The sequence below is a fragment of the Amphiura filiformis genome, chromosome 13 (assembly GCF_039555335.1).
Source record: "Amphiura filiformis chromosome 13, Afil_fr2py, whole genome shotgun sequence".
Taxonomy (NCBI): domain Eukaryota; kingdom Metazoa; phylum Echinodermata; class Ophiuroidea; order Amphilepidida; family Amphiuridae; genus Amphiura; species Amphiura filiformis.
Window position 1 is genome coordinate 57614759 of NC_092640.1, and position 19392 is coordinate 57634150.

The following is a 19392-nucleotide window of genomic DNA, read 5'->3' on the forward strand; positions in this document are numbered from 1 at the left end:
TTTGATTGACAAATCCAAAAACACTCACATAATTTAGACTTTCGCCATCTTGGCTGATGGCTTCTTCAGACCAATCCCGCGGGAAAAGTGGATCCCCAGTGGTCATTCTGAAGAAGCCATCAGCCACGATGGAGAAAGTTTAAATTATATGAGTATTCTTGGATTTGTCAACCAAAAAATATAACCTGATTTAAAATCTACAATCCTACAAATGAAATGCATCTATTTCATCTATTTTTTTTCGCCCAACAATGAATATAAAACAAATAATATTCACCTCTTGTCAAACAATTTCCAAATGACGTCGAACCCGTGCTCCTTGTCTGTAGCCCACCACCACATGATAAACAGTGTGTATGTCCTGGCTCTGGCTGATATGTTCCGATGGGACATTGGTCACATGGTTGAAACCCATCCATCGAGTACTCGCCCGGTCGACATTGTCCTGAAAAGTATTCACAGCTGTTAACTGACTGGCTACTGCTTAAAGCCACAATGTGTGATTTGCATAACAAGTAGATTCCTATTTAAATGTTAGTTTCACTGATCACAGTATCCCCTTTTAATTTCGAGGGAAACTAACGAGGTAAAACCAAGAAAATTGCTTTTTCATTCCAGCGCCTGCAATACGTGTATTAGCTCGCCGATCGTATTATTATCATAAAACTGAAAAGCAAGTAGATCACCAAAATCAATCTCATTCTGAGGTTAATTGCTGCATCTATTCGTGCATCACAATAGACCATAGAACAATACCATAGCGTTGTTATGTACCATCATGGTCATAGGGGGATGAGATTACCACCTTTTTGTTCTTACATTACTATCTAAAGGAACCAAAAGCTAAAATGTGACCGTACTGGGGTAAGTAAGGTGATGAGGCTGTCAATCGGGTCACCCATAATATTATTATCAATCATTTCACCATTTTGTCGTTCCACAGCTATTTTAGTTCACTCGTTTACAATGAATGAATACAATAGGTTTATGTAATCCTTTTAATTTGAACAACATCATTTATTACTAAGCCTGATTAAAATGCAAACGAGTACCTCAATAGGTCACGCTCTCCTCAGTGTACATGTACCTCTAAGCCTATAGTATACAGCAGGTATATATCCTATTGGATATTAGCCTATAGCGGGTATAGTCTACACTACAAAAACTTTTTTTAAATTAACGTTACGATTTGTTACCTGGAGAGATTTGATCATGCCTCACCTCCTTTTTCAACCAAATCGGCGGTAATAACTCTTGTAGTGAGGGATCAACATTTAACCACAAATTGCCTCAAGTAAAACTCACTTCCTGGGAACCAAATACCACACAAGGTAATTTTTATGTAACTCATTGACCCATTTGTGTTATATACTGCCTTTAGCTATAATGACATCCTTGTGATCTAGTCAACTCTTTGACAGATACGAACCTCAGGAGGAATTCAATATTTGATCAATTCTCTCCAGGTACTGAAACGTAATGAAAAATTAAAAGCAAACAATATAAACAAACTTAATTGCGTACGTGACTTACCTCCACACTCAGTGATATCCCTAGCACCGGGTATGCCATAATTTCCGTCTCCTTGTGGACACTTGCTACATTCCATCTGGCCTTCTTGGTCCTGAAATGTTCCTGCAGGACACTGCTGACATATATTTGTGTCGGTGTCGTGGTATGTACCCACACTGCACGCCACTGGTGATGAACAACAGGAAAGTGAGGAATGATCTAATTCGTCGTGGAAATATTAGCTAATCTCTCCCAAACAAGATCTCTTAACGAATTTGACAAACAACATATTGTTTTCTCTTTCCTTATGTGTCATATTAAGGGCCTAAATTGAATCGATACTTATTTATATATTCTATATTTCTATATCAATAAATCAAAGCATATTAAATCAAATCAACCGTCAGACCCAGACTTTTTTCCCCAAGTATTGTTATATATTTTAAAGGGGCATTGTGAGATTTCATAAAAAGTGCGCCCTCAATTTTGTTAAAAGTCCAGTTTTTAACAAGTAGGCATTGTTCGTCTATACACTGATCAGCGTATGAAATAGTTAAGCTTAAATCAGCAAACATTCATGTAAAATTATAATAAATGTCTGGATCCAGACATTAATTACCCCACATAAGCCGATCTATGAATTAGATTCACCCTATGGAAACAATTGGCTTGTGTCCTTACCACACCGATCGTCAACCATCAATGTATGTCCAAGAGGGCAGCTGGTTTCTACATCAGATGTTGTTAATGAGTTGCGGATGACCTCATATTCCTTGCCAAGAAATCGAACTACAAACTGTTCTTTATTTATGGATCGACGAAGCTTGTTAATGGTACGTCTTAGTTGTTTTTCAGTATTTCTTTTAACGCAGTTGACATCACAATTGTCTGGAAACAATGGTAGTTAAGAAAAGTCACACAGGGTTATCTAAATATTCATGAATAGAAAGATTTGCTTGTTTATTATAATCAATGACATGAATTAAATATAAAACTGGAATTGTGCTTTCACAGTAATCCTACTGATTGTCTTGGGCGGACTTCACATGACACATTATGATGTAATCAGCCAATAATACGTTTTAATATTACAGGCAGGTCGTTGCTTGTAAAAAAAGGATATTATATATTGAGGGGAATAAAAACTTGAGCATAATACAAGAACAATCATATAAGATCAACTAAAAGAATAATTTCTTCCAGTTTCAAACCGAAGTATTACGATCAAGCTGCACTAACGTTTAACTGATTCTTCAGGACAGCCCAATTACCAATATACATGTCGTACAACCAGCCGGGACAGCCAGGGACAGCATACGAATCAGATTGGAAATCAGTTACATCTGATGGCGGATTTGTTTAGTGCAACTTTACAGAGGCAATTAATCGTCAAATGTTGACAGTTGGTATCAGGTGTCATGCTAACGTATTTTTGCCAGAATATGTTTACTGAATGTCGTCTAAAATATTATATGGTGAAATTGTGTATGGTGTTATTACCCTTTAGATACGGAAGGATTTAGATCAGACGCAGTGATTTTTATCCATAACGTTGAGAATAAATGGTAAAATTTTTAAGTTTATATATTTTTTTACATGTTTCTTTACTTGTTTGTTTCTTTGTCTTCAAAGAAAACGTTACTTTCATAAGCTGAGTCGCTTTGTTGGTAGGTAAGGGACATTTCAATCTAGAATACTTTGTACGTGTCTATGGGACTGACATTTAGTTACTAGCTTGGAACTACTCTTAAGGACTTTTGCCACCATTGTTATAGCAATTACTCAGACATAATACTTCAGGTAGGATTATAGCTCCAACTTAACATTGTAATCATTGGTATTGCGTTGATATTTACTGCAGAAGGATAGTTTTTTAATCTTCGATACCGGGTCTGCGACTTCTGTCTGATTTAATTGCGTTCCTAAGCGGAACCTCGCCTAGGGAATCGGAAGCGTAATAAAAGAATCTTGTACCCACCTGTTGGTGTTTCTGATCGTATTTCTATCTCAAAGTCTGCCGTTATCACACTCCACTTCCCTCCGTTTATTTCGTTGTCTTTCTCTCCGTTTTCTTTTTTTCCCTCTGGGAGAGGTCGCGATTATCACAACTTAAATTCACAAAGCTTACTTGGCACAAGTCTGAGCACCCCTCTCCGTTGATTGCTGTTAAATTAAATGTAGTGATACTATTAAAATGAAGTAACAAAAGACCATATAATTTTGATATAAGTAGCAAAAAATGACGTAGCTCTCTAGTTAATGCAACACGATTATTAGTCCTGAACTACTCACAGTACCAAATTACATGAAACTGGACGAATTTTAGGATAGTGCAATTTTGTTGGAAAAAGAAGAAAAGAAATTGTAGAAAAATAAAGCTTAAGTACAGATATTTTGAAGCTGTGATTTTGGAAAAACAAAAACCCACCACCAATGACGTTATAATACATGATATAAAAGTGACCCTGAATCGATCAGCTCATCTAGTGTTTTCCATTTTCTGTGGACATGAGTGTATGAAACGAGCGCCAATGGGAAGGTTTTTTGTTTGTGTATCTTGCGCTGGCGTCTTCAGTCATGTGCGTTATCTGATTGAATAGTGGATTAGTTTGGTCCATGTACGCGGAGTTTGGCGTGACGTCAGTTTGATGTCACTTACCTGTATGACTAATGAGCACGTTTGAATGACATCAACCTGACGTTACATGTCCAAGCAAAGCAGTGGTGTAGCCAAAATGGGTATTATTAAAGGGGTCTGTGGGATGATGGCCACCATGATATTTCAGAGTTTTAGAGGACTTTCTTGCCCTTTTATCCCCTTTGGAAGTCGTCCTCTTTTGCATCCTTTGCTTGGTAAATTCCCGGTATAATCCTGGCTACGCCACTGAAGTGAAGCGTATGTTCTTTATTGGTCTTACGGCTATTTTGAGCGGGGTGATTACACTATTGATGAAGTATTACGACTGCTTCGTGAGACACATTGAATTATTTGTGCAACGGAATGTATTAGGAGACATTTACATAAAATAATATAGTACAGCTGCTAAGCTTCCAAACAGGGAGCCATTGTGCACTTTTTAGTGGAAGCATGAGAATTTAAACACACGAAGTACAAGGTCCAATGTTAATTTTAAGGCATGGGGCCATTTTGGAATTGACCCCTGGTGACCGCAAGAAGTCACGAATGGTCATACAGGTGTAAAATAAATGCTCCGGTCTCAAGTTGTTCAGAGACATATCAAATTACTTGTCTGATCACAAGGATTAAAACAATATATAGTTTGTGCTATCTACGACTTATCGTTATGGAAACAATTGTGGCAAATTATTCGTGTAGCTGACACTGACAGGAATCAGAAAAGAATAGTTTTGCCTATGTGATGTGTTCACGTACTGAGCTAAAGGTCAAAAGCCATTGAATGTCCATAGGCCCCTGTTGATCTTTGACTTCCATTGCACATAACAAGTAAAGTAAACAGTTTAGAAGGCAGGTTCTATACCATTTTTTTTATTCATATGTTAAGCCGAGCAATTTGACACTGTTTTCGCTAAAATCGGAGTGAGTAGAAATGTTTACCCCTGTACAACATGTACAACCAAAAATGTGATATTTTACCTAAAAATGAGGTTTTTGTAGGATAACTCCATAACGGTAGGTCGTAGATATCACAAACCACAAACTATATATTTGTTAATACTTGTGATCAGAATTTGGTATATCTGCCAACAAGATCGGAGCATTTTTAATATTTTACCCTTGTACGACCTTTCGTGACCTCTAGTGGTCACTAGGCGTCAAATCCAAAATGGCTCCACGTTTTAAAATCAACATAGGACATTGTACTTCATGTGTAGAAATTCTCAGGCTTCTACTAAAAGTGCACAATGCTTCAGCTTAGCAGCTGTACTGATAATATAGATTGCGCCTTTTCATGCGACATTTGTCTTAATGTACTACTAAGATATCAGGAACACATCAATATTCCAAAGGTTTTAAATTCTGTTTCACAAGAAAAGGTGTTTCTAAAACATAGCGTTAATAGGATTGTGCAGATGTGCATAGAAAAATGTAATATGCCATACATAACACTAAATTTCATTTTGTTGATCGATACGTAACGGGCACGTAACATTTAGAATGCACACAAGTCTTTAAACAAAGTTGTTTACTGCTTTCAAACCACATAGCAGTCATTATAACTTAGCTCTATCAGTTAGTCCGCGTAATGCGTGTATTAATCAGATTTATTATTTTTGATAAATATCCGTCTGTCGCTTGATTTTATACATTTTAATTCAACAATAAGGTCATGAATACGTTTTTAAAATGTTATTGGAAAATATTGTGGGCAAACATTTTTTGCAAAATATTTAGTCAACAGTTAAATAACATAATGTTTTGCATCACGTTTTCAAAAACGGTTTTCTGAATGTCGTTAAAATGTGTTTATACCCTTAGCCCGACATTTAAGCGGTTCCTGTAAAATATTTTGTGTTTGCTCAGTGGTCGCTACTAGCGTTCGATAGCGGCAAGTTGAAGTAAACTGGTTGCGACTTGATTCTAGAGCATGATATCGACATATCTATCAGCTATTGCCAATAGCTTTTCCGATCGCTTAAAGTGACGGATGTAACGTCACAAAAAATCCGCTACGCCTTGAGATCGCTTAGTATAATAAACAATAATAAACAATATGTATGAGCTTATATAATGACTGTAATGTTTTAAAGCTATGATATAGAAACACCTGGGAAAGTTGGATTTATTCTTCAACTATTATATGTACAACTGGGGTTCACAACGGTTCAAATGGAAAGAAAGGGCTAGGGTAAATATATCTAGGAATATGCAGAATGACTTAGTACTGAAATCAAGTTAAATAGTTCAATACGTTGAAAGGATATCAAGTATGTTCTATAATTTGGATATTGTTTCAGAAATTCGGATAAAACAAAGCATGATTTAAAATAAAAAATGGTTTGTATGAAAATAAATAGTTTTCCAATTGTATATGGTAACTTAAAATGCAAATCATATAAAGAAAAGATTGGTAATGATAAAAATGACATGGAAGAATACAAGGCTGGTATAAATTAGGAATCAAATATTGCAAGAGCGCAAATGCGATAGAAAATAAAGGTAAAATGATGGTAATAATAATAAAACATTGCACCTATTTCTAACACAAATTATACAAAAGAGGAAGCAAAATCAATGACTAATGCAAACTGAACTGATAACTTTGATGATAAACAAAAACCTTTAAAACAGACAACGCGGATACATAAATCAAAAATCAAAAGTTGACCGCTGTGAACCACTCTGTACCTGTGATTCTCTTACTTAAAGTCTCACGAAAGTTTTCAGAAATTCGTGATTGAGACTTCTTGCGAAGACGGCATCTATCAGCTGTAAAGGTAAAACTAGCACGCCGATGTAGCACTGGTGCATTCACCGCTTCTGCGTGCAAAAAAAATAAAAACATGAGTTAAAATTTTGGTTTTGGCATGTTGGTTTTATGTTTATCTGTAGCTAAAAACATGTAATTAGGGAAGTTTGATAATAGAGAGGTTGTGATTTCCAAACGCCGTGATCGTACACTCTCCCATGTCTCCTGTATCGAAGCGAGGTCACGTAATTAGCCAGTTTGAAGATTTTGCACGTACGAAATGAACGTGGAGACAACGTTGAAAATGCACAAAATGTGTCTATTTAACAATATATTAAAGACAGTCAAGGATAATGAACATGCGAAGGAAAGTCCTTTTTGTTTGTAAGAAATCACTATAAATAAAGCAAGTGTGAAAATTTGACTTCTTTTATACGAGCGTTCATACGTACAAAGAGATTGGCCGTAAAATAAATAAGATTGCGATTTGCCGTTTTGATACAAACACACGGTATATATGCACGGTCCACGTTGAAATTGACATTTTCAAAGGCGTCACGAGGGTTCATGCCACGCGCCTAATTGTCTCCCCGAAAATGTCTCATTTTGAAAGTAAAGTCATGTTAAATGGATGTAGTGGTTCTCAATCTACCAAAATATTTTGTATTTTGGCAACCATAATATTTGGGAAGTAAATACAATTAATTTTAAACAGCGTGTTAACTTTTGTTTTTAGTCAAAATCAAAATCATGCTGTATTGAAGTAGACATAAGACCCGGAGACCACTAAATTCCAAGTGATTGGCCCTCTTGTGATTAGATCAGATGTTTGTCTTTGTTCTCCTTCGGGACGAAGGGCAACATCCAACTTGGAACCGAGACTAGCAATATATCGCACATTTTGAGCGTTATAGACGGACGGTTCACCCATCACGTATGGAATATCATAAGCTCTCTAATATGTTATTCAAATACGTGGGCATTTCTTCCACTACAGTCTCCAATTGCTCACTGCGTGGCAACTGCACTCATAGAAATTGTTCGTTGGCATTACTCAGTAAGTTGATGTAAGTCGTTCGTCAACTTTCCGAGTAATGCCAACGCTGCATAATTTTGAGTAACGCTGACTTCGATATCATTATGTTGGTCGCACTCATTTGCACTTACTTTATTGAGTTGTTACAACTCAGAAAATGAAAGTAGCCTAGGTTAGCATAATTTTCTAGAGGTGTGCTATACAAAATTTTGCACTGATTACAAAAATAAATATTTGAATACTGCTAATTGTGCAGAAAATGATCCAATTACGTGAATTAAGTAACAAAGTACCAAATTGGAATAACTCAAAACAATAAGTACCAGTAACTTAATATGAACGAGTTACATCAACTTACATGTTGAGTTACAATAACACAACAAATTGGTTCTTTGAACCTTATTTATTTTTCTAAGTTCCCTGAACTTGAATTCAGAAGTTGGCATTACTTAAAAAAGTTGACGCAACGACTTACATCAACGTTGATTTGTTGACGGAACTTTTGAGCTTTTTCAGCATTTTTAAGTTCGGATAACTAAAATGAATTTAGTTTTGGCAACTTTTACACTATTTTTGAGTTGTCCAAACTTACTCCTTTTGAATTGCGCCAACAAGGCGAACAAGTCATTTCTATGAGTGTGTATTCTTCAAAAACATTAAAAACATTAGCTTAATTGGCACTTCTTAAATCATTATAGCAGTCATTTTAAATTAGACAAAGAAATTAACAAATATTCAACTTATTGATCTTATTCGTGATTGTAGGTTATCCTTTAAAATTACCCCGAAGTAATAAGCATCGTCTTATTTACCTGAGCAACTTGGTAATGTATCATTCCTCATTTCAGGTGTCCACTTATACTGCGTGCTTTGTCCACATCGGTAGGTATATGTTCCTCCTTCAGATGTTGAGAAATGAGAATTTGACTCGCATTGTAATGAACACGTTTCCACTGAATTTTCCTTGTCGCATTCAAGAACAGCTAGTGCAGGTGTTCTTAATGGTAAACATCGAGATGTTTCTGAAATGGTATGTGGTGTGAAACAAGATTATTATTCATGTTAGTTCAGAATGGATGTAGTAAGAATCACTCGACAATTCCATCAACTGGAAGATAAAGAAAATGTAATTGAGAGAAAAACGTTGTAGCTCCCTTGGTTATAGAGACAAAGCTATAGCTACTATAATACATCCCTCAACATCAACACACTATCACCAGCAGTGGCGTAGCCAAGGCAATCCATTTTTGACACATTTAGTCGATTTTTTCCACTTAAAGGCTGCCCTGCCCCACACCCCTTTGCCACCCCCCGAAAAAGTCTAATTGAAGCGAAATACTTTAACTTTAGTAATTAACAAATCACCAATATATCATTGCATCTCCCTTAAACAAAGTGTTCTTTTTACTTTACATCGCGAACGAGGCCCTCCTAATGTTTTCTATCTGGGTCAATGAGTTGCTTAAGCAGTATACTTCGACTATATTTATAAATACGTACGTTACCACCTCCGCACTGCCATAACAGCTTGTAGACAGTAAGTCTCGAAGTGACCGTCTACACGGCGGGTGGTCTTCATGTACATTTGAATGCAAATCGGTAAATAACACGACACTATACTGTGCAGCAACATTGTCTATTTTGTTCAACTGTGTGAATACATTGTTAACGTTTCCGTCGATAAATATATTTTTACGTCGGCAAATACTTTCAAAGTGTTGTTTTTGATTACATATTACAAATTCGGAATCCCCCCCCCATGTGTAATAATTTTGCTATTCAATTAATACAGAAATTTGATGATATTTATCTAAAGAGTTCAAATCATCTTCAATGGCATGATGACTTGGTCACGCTTGCTGGTTTTGGTATGTCGTGCCAATGGGTCACGTGCGTATTCTTAAATACGTATTTATAAATGTAGTCAAAGCATACTGATAAGACCTGATGTAGTTTGGTTGTCAAATACTGACAGTCTCAATTATTTCAATCAACTTGGCTGACAAAAGCTTTGATATATTACTTAAAAGGCCATCCCACAGGTAAGTGACATCCTACATGTAGGATTAGGCCGCTGTACATTTGGAGGGGCATTAAAGTAGCATTACGGCCCTGTTTATATATATTGATTTATTTATCAAAGTTAAATGCTTATACCTATTTGAATGCATCCAAATGTCCAGGAAAATGAATGGAGCTGGAATAGATTAATAGTCAAGTGTATTCGTGTACATGTATACTGTCTCGCCATCAAACTGACAGGTGTTAGTCTGTGGTGAACTGACTGAGTAGGGCCCCTTTTGAACTTACCCATACAGTCTTTCCTATTTGGGTGTAACCTATATCCTCTATCACAAAAACATTGGTAGGATCCAGGAAGATTAACACATCCGTACTGACATCCGCCGTTATTTATTGAACATTCATCGACATCTGCAAGAAAATAATAGTTTTAAGTGTACTTCTAAACTTTTGTTTTTAATTCTACTTGATCTCTCTAACCAGAAAAGTTGAAAGTTTGAACATCATGAAAGTTCTGAGCGATTTCTTTCGTTTAGCCCTTTGAAACCCCTTAAAAATTAATTACCTACAACCCCATACCCAGCGCCAACATAGCTACTGGTTTTTATGGGGTGGGTAGGGGGTGCTCTTGTTGAATTTCTTAATAATTGTGCCTCCCTAAACTTCATAATCAAAATACTTCAAGGTCTGTACCGCTAGAATATGCCAACCGTACCCTACGCACTGGCTACCCTTCCTATTTGTATACTAATTACTAAACACCATTAATATTGGATTATTGCTGATTAGTGAAGACACGGTAATACATTAGTATTAAACAATAAAGTTTTGAACAATGTGTGTAAACCAGTACGTAGAAAACGTGATAAAGTTTATTATTTGCATTTAACACATACCTCCACAATGCGTAATGCCATAGAGTTGATATCCCGGATCACATTGACAAGTAAAGCCACCGGATAATTAACACACGTATGATCACATGTTCCATTAATCGCACATTCGTCCACATCTGCAATAAGAGAAAAAAGTTTAAACGTTTCAGTTTAGGGTGTGGCCCGATTGAGGGCCTCATCTATCATTGGACACTCATTAGGCCCCACGACAGGGTATTAATTCCGATTTCGGAGTCCGATATTGGAGTTAGCGATATTATTTGGAACAATCCGCAGTTAGTTGAAATTAGTCGGAACAATTTGGAGTTATCAAAATTAATCGGAACAATCCGGAGTTATCGAAATTAGTCGGAACAATCCGGAGATACTGGAATTAGTCGGAACAATCCGGAGTTACCAGAATTAGTCGGAACAATCCGGAGTTATCAGAATTTGGCGGAACAATCCGTAGTTATCGGAATTAGTCGGAATAATCCGTAATTAGCCGGAATAATCCGGAGTTATCGGAACAATCCGGACTTAATGGAGTTAGTCGGAACAATGCGGAGTTATAGGAATTAGTTGGAACAATCCGGAGTTATCAGAATTAGTCGGGACAAGATAGAGTTATCGGAATAGTTTGGAACAATTTGGATTGAATTGTAGAAATTAGCCAAAACAACATGTGCTTACTTGGAATCAGCCAGAACAAATCCAGATTTTTCGATTTAGAACAATAAAAATTAGAAGGGGACCTTTCTCTATCCCATTTTTTATATGGCATGAACATTTCCAACATAAATCTTTCCTTGCAAAGGCAATTCGATCTCATTATTATGTTATCTATAGGCCTATTATAATAGTAATAATTTACAAGCTAGTTGCTACATGTAGTGGCCATTATTCCAGGTCTGTGCTGTGGCATATATGGCTGACCTAATGATGAAACTCCCAATGGGGGTAGGCGTGTGCCTCTCACAGAACACTTAGAGACTTCAGCTTCATGATCTACATTTAACCACACAGAGCATTGACCCTTCTATTACTGTTATTTGTGACTGACTCCCAGGCGAACCCACTCTAACACCCTCCAATGTGGCCCACCAAAATGTTTTCAATTTTCACCCCGGAATCTTCCTAAGCCAATGAAAACTAAATATAGAATTGCAGCTAATTACATGTAAAAATTATTTTTGAATATTATCAATTTCTTATTTTTTTTATTATAAGTTAATTTTCACTTGTAACGAAATTTTGCAATCTCTGAATGCACTCTCAGCTGTGCACTCGTCATGTGAGATGAGAAGTTTTTGCCACCAGTGCGCTTGTTCATGAATGTAATGTACATGTACTGAATGTGTTTTAATGTTTCATGTTTACATGTATAATTCACCATCAATGAGATGAGCTGAGCATGCCATAATCTTACCCATCACTGAGTTTAATGATTTAAAGAGTTCATAAAGTTTGCATTTTAGGCAGAGAATTATTATAAGATCCTAAAAATAAGGATCTTTGTTATTATCAATTGAACTTCTAATCATTAGGGCTAAAAATGTTTATTTCCTGGTATGATATAGCCTAAAACCAACTTTCACTAAAAATGCAGCAAACGTTTCCACAATATTAAAATGTATTGGATGGAGAAGTTAATTCCCTCCAAATCCCAAAATTTCCCTGGAATGAGCTACTTGAATTCCACATGTTCTGCATTAAGTGACAGATGAATCTGAATGGATGTGGGATATGAACAGCCCCAATTAATTAGGAAAATGAGTTAGTGAAGTTGAACATTTCTTGATAAAATTTAATTGAAATAATTTTGAGATAATTATTTCACATTTGACATATATTTAATTTTTACTGGACTTGGCTTTCTCAGAGTCAGAGTCCGAGCTGAGTCTGTGAGTTCGACAAAAAAAAGTGAGTCCGAGTGCAGACTCGAATGATATAGCACTGGGTTCAGGAGCAGGGTTAAAGGCCCATTCAGTGATTTGCTCATCCGGACGATCGTAAAAATCATCAAAATTCAGATTTTGGTACCTTTGTAATTGGCATAGATGTGCTAACATAGCCTGCTAGTGGTTCGGTCGAAAGCCGTGTATTTTAGACAAAATAAAGCATTTACATGAATCTGGACTTTTGATACTGACAGTACAAAAAGTCCGACGAGATCGAAAGAAGCTCACTCTCCACCGTACCAACACGAGTTGCGTATTGTTTCTACTACTTATTACATCAGTAGCTACTATTTTAAACAAAATACACAATTTTAACTGTTTTTCATATTTGAATTGACCGTTAGTTTGCCTCGGTGACCTTTAACTGCTTATTTTGTTTTCTACTACAAAAATGAAGCGTCTGTTTTAAATCAATTCATGAATTTAGACTCTACTTCCCCCGTGTTAGAAACACTGGACTAGGAAGTTTTTCCAGTCGATTGGTGGCGCACTGTACGAAAATCTCGATTTTCTCGAGTCGATCTGAGTTGAAGTAGAAAACCTTTCTAAAACTTCTGTTTTTGACTAATTTGTCGATGTATTCAGGGGAAAAGTGGTTTAATGAAATTCTGTAGACTTATTCTTTATTTCTAAGCAACTCTGACAAATTTCCATGTTCCTGTGAAATCACTGAAAGGGCCTTTAATTAGCAGTGCACAACATGTGGAGTTGCCATGTTTGCCAAATTAATAGCTTCAGAGGAATATGATAAATGCCAGGAAATGAAATTAACTGCAACATGTCCAGCATACCCCCTGGGGTGGGGTATAGTCACCCAAAGACCCTTCGGGCTGTGCAATAATTATGAGCCGGGGGATTTCCAAACTGCTGTAAAAATCGCTTGCCCCCCCCCTCTCGCCCGCCAAATCTTTGCCCCTCCTTGCACATATGCCAAATTTTGGGGATCCCAATTTGCAAACTTTAAATTGCCTATATACATGTTTGCGAGCACAGCGAGCAGGAAAATTTGCATTTAGCGTTGCCGTACGGTTTGCCTTTTTAAAGCGTTTTCTTTAAAAGGCCCCCAAGGAATGTGTGCCAAAAATCGCTTGCCCCCCCCCCACCCCTTCTCGGCTTACCAAATATTCCTTGCCCTCCCCCCCTTGCTTACCAAATATTCTTGCCCCCCCCAATTTTACCCTCCCCAGGGCTCATAATTATTGCACAGCCCTTATATATTCCCATTTGAACAGCAACAGGTGTTCATGGTCATATATCACTGCTTTTGTTTATGGGTTACATGTTGCTAGTGTTCTGGTTGTAGGCTTGTGTAGGTGTTTTTTTTCATATTTTTTTGGAGGGGTGTCCTCATTGTTTTGATCTTTGGTGGGACTGTCCTAGAGGTGCTTTGCACCTGTTAGTCCTTGCCTTTCACTGGTGCAAAATTTTATCTATACTTCCTTTTTTTGTATGCATACTTTTGAATATTCATGTGCAATATATTTTTATGGGATATTATAATTATTGTATATACCAGTGATAAAGTGTAATAAATAAAAAATAAAAACTTCTTTTGAAATAACAAAGCCATTTAGAACTAGAAAATCAATTTGAGGCTTTTTCTGGACTCTATTTTAAAAGAGGTCATATTCTCACCCAACGCCCAACTAATTTAGATCCAAATGGTTTGTCGCTCACCCAATGACCCTATATTATATACATTTTGCTCTCACCGAATGCCAAAAATCATGCTCTCACCCAATTACTTCATGTGTTTTATATTTTGCTCTCACGAATGCCCTTTACTGTGAAAGTGCCAGCCCTACACCTAGATATCCAATTCATTTTGAAGCCCCCCCCCCCCTGGGAGCATACCCCAGCTCTACCATGTCTACTGCTCTTCAAATGCTGAGTTCTGAGAGAATCATTTGGGGTTCAGTTTGCGCTGGGGTGAGGCTAAGGTTTGGCATAATAGTACAGGATCTTCACTTCAGACTTCAGTCCGGGACTTCAGTGTAGCTGTGCCTCAAATAATAAAAGCCTAGGGTTCATGTGGTCTCATACTCAGATTTGCAACTGGCTAGGCCCCAATCTATCACAAACAGCTTCTTGCTAGCATGCTTATTGCTTCCCCGTTATCCATTTAAAATTATTCTTCTTTCAATTCCCCTTTATAACTCATTGTTTACACAATATTCAATGATTGGATAGCTTATGGACTTTTAAAACACTATTAAAGACTGTTAAAGCATTATTAAATACTGCTAATATAATAACTAGTGCACCTTTAATGGCAGTATACACACGCATTCCATCATCATGTTACCATGTTAACCTCTGGCCCCTAGCTCGCCCTATTTGATCTTTTGTAGTTAAAAGTGGGAAGTTTGAACTGGTTGTGTACTTGCTAGTATTTAGCATGTTAGCCATACTACACAGTATGTTACACATTATTTACACATGCACTGTAAATAGTTTATAATAAATTATCTGATGAAGTAAATACAAAATCCTGGTACAAAATCTATATAAAGAATGGTTATAATTATTTGACTTTGAAATACCCTGCTTCTGGCTTTGCTTCTAACATATATGTTTAGAGCCCAAAAAACAAGTGTATACATAAAAGTATGAGTATAATAGTGATGAAATTCCTAAGTGTTGTTGCCGGGCTGTTGTTGTTGTTCCTGATTTTCCTATCATTGTTTCAGTGCGTATTGGGCAATAATATTTCTTGTCTCACACTGTTGTCTGCTGACCGACATATTCAATTGAATAAGTATTAAAAGTATTTCATCCTCAATTTTTTAAACCGGTAGCTTCAAATTTTTTACAAATGTTTTAATTACAGTATTTATAAGAATGCAGGAAGGGTCTCTTATACAGGGTGTCCCAGAAAAAATTACCGAGTGAATAAAATTGAATGTAAGTCAAGAACTAGACATCAGAATCAAAAAATGTAGCGCATAGCCTTTTTTATTGTGCATCACATTCGGTTGAATGGTTACGAAGAAATTAAAAAATACATAATGTGCGCATCAATGCAGTTTATTCCAAGTTTGATCAACAGGCGCTATTCTCATACTGGCTCACCGCTTCCTGAGGTTTGTGTATCTCATTAAATTAAGTCCACATTATCTATTTTATAATCTGATGGTGTTATGGAGATGAAAAAAAATAAACAGTTTGTCCGAGAATACTTTGATTTCTGCAATTGGAAGTTTTCCAACTTAAATTCTTTAGGTTGGGCAAATATGTTATATTTTACCTTTTGAGCCAAGAATGACAATGATTTAGTGCTTACAGCTTTACATGTGATTTTTGATACAATGCAACATTAATGTTGAAGTTTTAACATTTAAATTTGCATTACAAGTCTTTGGAAATATTCGAAAACATTAATGTGTGTGAGAATTTTGTTAAGCCAGATTGAATTCTTTATGCAACATTTATATCAACATTTACTGAAAAAGATATTTACAAGTACCTTACATGCAAGCTTTAATTTTCAATATCGTGCAGGTTTTCAAATTTGAACAAAACCTAATTAAATGTTTTGCAAGAAACAGATTATTTAAAAACAGCGAAAATTATTTCACGGTACAAAATATGAAGCCAATTGACAGTAAACCACTACGGCGCATTCATTGTGTAGAATGATCTTTCTTTATAACTTGGAATGAATTGAATTGATGCATGCATTGTAACGTAATCGCTCATTTCTTCGCAATCAGTCAACCGATTTCAGTAAAATTAATGTATAAGATGCAGAATAAGATGGGTCACATGCTGATATTTAGATTTTTAGAATTTGATGTCTATTTCTTGACTTACGTCCAATTTTATTTGCTCGGTAATTTTTTCTGGGACACCCTGTATTGAGCAGTTTTTGAATTAGTATTACCACCGGCGCCATCTCTTCAAAAGTAACAAAAGAAATGTATATGAAAAACAGATTCAACATAACAATTTGGAAAATTATTTACACATGCTATAGGCATGCAGGGCTGTCAACTCTCACGCATTGGCCGTGAGTCTCACGCATTGGGTCACTTTCTCACGGTCTCACGCTATATGAGTCAAAATGAACATTGTAGTCGGTAAATCCCTGTACGCCACGTGTCTCACGCCAAGCAATTCCAAAAAGTTGACAGCCCTGGCTATAGGAATAGCTTGTAATAATGTGTAAATTTGGATAAAAAGTCCCCAAAATGGGCTAAAGATAATTTATTAAAAGTACGGACATTTTGACTTAATAAAAGAAGGAATTCAGGCATGAGAAGGAAAGGCAGCATCTCTGATACTGGGAAATACTTGTAAACATTGAAATTAGTAGTACTGGTTTTGCAATAATTTATGTATACATTTTAGAAATAGTTTGTTCATGTTTCAACACATTTTCATATTCTTATCAAATAATTTCAATACATTTTAGAAAATGCCATTCATCCAAAACAGGTATAATTAAATTTATCATGTGAGTGATGTTTGTCTGTGACAAAGAAGTTACAGAGTAAAAGGCAAAACATTATTTCACTGTAATACCGGATAAAAACATTTCTGTTACCATGGTTGGTTACTACCTTTTATGTTTACCTCTTAATGTTGATGGGTCCATCTCACTATCCTTTACAACTTGTTCAGTGCTTTACATGTATGTTCACTTTTTAAATTCCCTCATAATTTTCCAGGTCGTCACTTCCTCACTAGCACTTATGATTTTTTTAGCATTGATACACTGAATTCCTTTATGACTTCTTTTTTTCCATACAATCCTCATTGCCTTAACTTAATAAATTTCCTCAGATATGTGCCCTATAATTACCACCTGTACCTGCCTTCACGCAACTTCTTTTTTTCCTGTTAAATTACATTGAATACCTCCTCTGATGATAAATTGTAAATTTCCTCAAATATGCATTGTTACCCATATCCACAATCTAACACCAACACCTTCTTCTTTTAAAAAATATTGGGAAAAAAGAACATCTGTAAGTATATTGCCAGTCATTGACTGGCAATTAATACAGATTCTAACTTACACAAAAACACTTGCACTGTGTTTTTCTAATATTGGGAGTTTTACTATTGATGATAAATCAAATGGCACAGACAATCTGAAGAAAATGATATTAGACTAGATTTGAATTAGTACATATACTGTTTTTGTATTCATGAATTTCATATAGGTCTTACGTAGTTATGTGTAGGTCAAGAGTAAATAATTATGTTGTTACTCTTCTGGGCCAAGTTTTCAACTTGTTGTTGACCCCCTATTTCAAATGCATCTCATCAAATGAGGCTCAAATGATCCCCAGAAAATGATCCCTTCAATCAATTCATTTCGCGCCCCTCCTCAATTTCTGGGATCAGTCCATATTTTTTCCCTCAATTTACATATTTAATTTTAAGGTTATATAGGCCTAATGTTGATAAACAAGTTAATTTTCACTATGAATCACTTGCAAGTATTTTTGTAGAACTCTAAAGAGTCTAACCCTTCATAATAAAAGGGCCTCATCATTTTCCTGTTAGATACTGAAAACTGCTAGCACTGTCAATATCACATGGAAACTGCAGTATTTTTTTTTTCATTTAGCCAAAAAATAAATAAATGTTGGGACGTGAAACAAATTTTCATGTGGCCTCACCAAACACCCCCCCAATTTCTGATAATCTAAAAGGTATTTTTCTTCAAATATTTCCTCCTAAAACTTTCCATGGCTTTTTGAAAAAAAATCCAAACTTCATCAACTTTTATATTTTGACCTCATTGTCACCACTCCGACGGAAAGACCCTCAATTTGATAAAATGTTTCCCATGACTCTCACACCCCATTTTGGGCCATCTCACACTAATGACTCCATCTTTTGGTGTCAAGTATCTCAATTAGGCCCCTAGTTTCAAACTGGTGTCTGTGCACATCTCCATATCTTCCAAACTGTTTTGATTAAAATAAACAACAAAAACAAAAAATAAAAAAACCAAAAAAAAAAAAAACCCACGAAACCTGTCAAATCCTTCCATTTGTTCACCATGTATCATGTGTTATGTGTCAATATCATATGGAAACTGCAGTAGGGCCTATATTTTTCATTTACCAAAAATTAAATCAATTTATGTAGCCTCACCAAACAACCCCTCCCCAATTTCTGATACTCTAAAAAGTATTTTTCTTCAAATATTTCCTCCTAAAACTTTCCATGGCTTTTTGAAAAAAATCCAAACTTCATCAACTTTTATATTTTGACCTCATTGTCCACACTCCGACAGAAAGACCCTCATTTTGATAAAATGTTTCTCATGACTCTCACATCCCCTCCTATTTGGGCCATCACACGCTAATGACTCCATCTTTTGGTGTCAAGTATCTCATTGAGGCCCCTAGTTTCAAACTGGTGTCTGTGCACATCCTCATATCTTCCAAACTGTTTTGTTTAAAATAAACAACAAAAACAAAAAATCAAAAAAACAAGCAAAACAAACAAACAAAAAACCACGAAACTTGTCAAATCCTTCCATTTGTTCACCATGTATCATAATGTGTTATTTTAAAAGGCTTATTCATAAAAATTTGTTCCTTAAATTTTCCTCTATGATTAGGGGAGATTGGGGT

At 36.0% G+C, this 19392-nt stretch overlaps 1 protein-coding gene across 1 annotated transcript in view; it reads right to left on the reverse strand.

Annotated features, from left to right (window-relative positions):
• Positions 1-19392, reverse strand: part of LOC140168565 (signal peptide, CUB and EGF-like domain-containing protein 2) — an 84706-nt gene that overhangs the window by 10684 nt on the left and 54630 nt on the right. The window contains 10 exon segments of the mRNA XM_072191965.1: positions 278-445; positions 1534-1698; positions 2194-2400; positions 3491-3563; positions 3566-3675; positions 6842-6973; positions 8751-8960; positions 10249-10371; positions 10857-10916; positions 10919-10972. Of these exon segments, the coding sequence (XP_072048066.1) occupies positions 278-445; positions 1534-1698; positions 2194-2400; positions 3491-3563; positions 3566-3675; positions 6842-6973; positions 8751-8960; positions 10249-10371; positions 10857-10916; positions 10919-10972 (1302 nt within the window).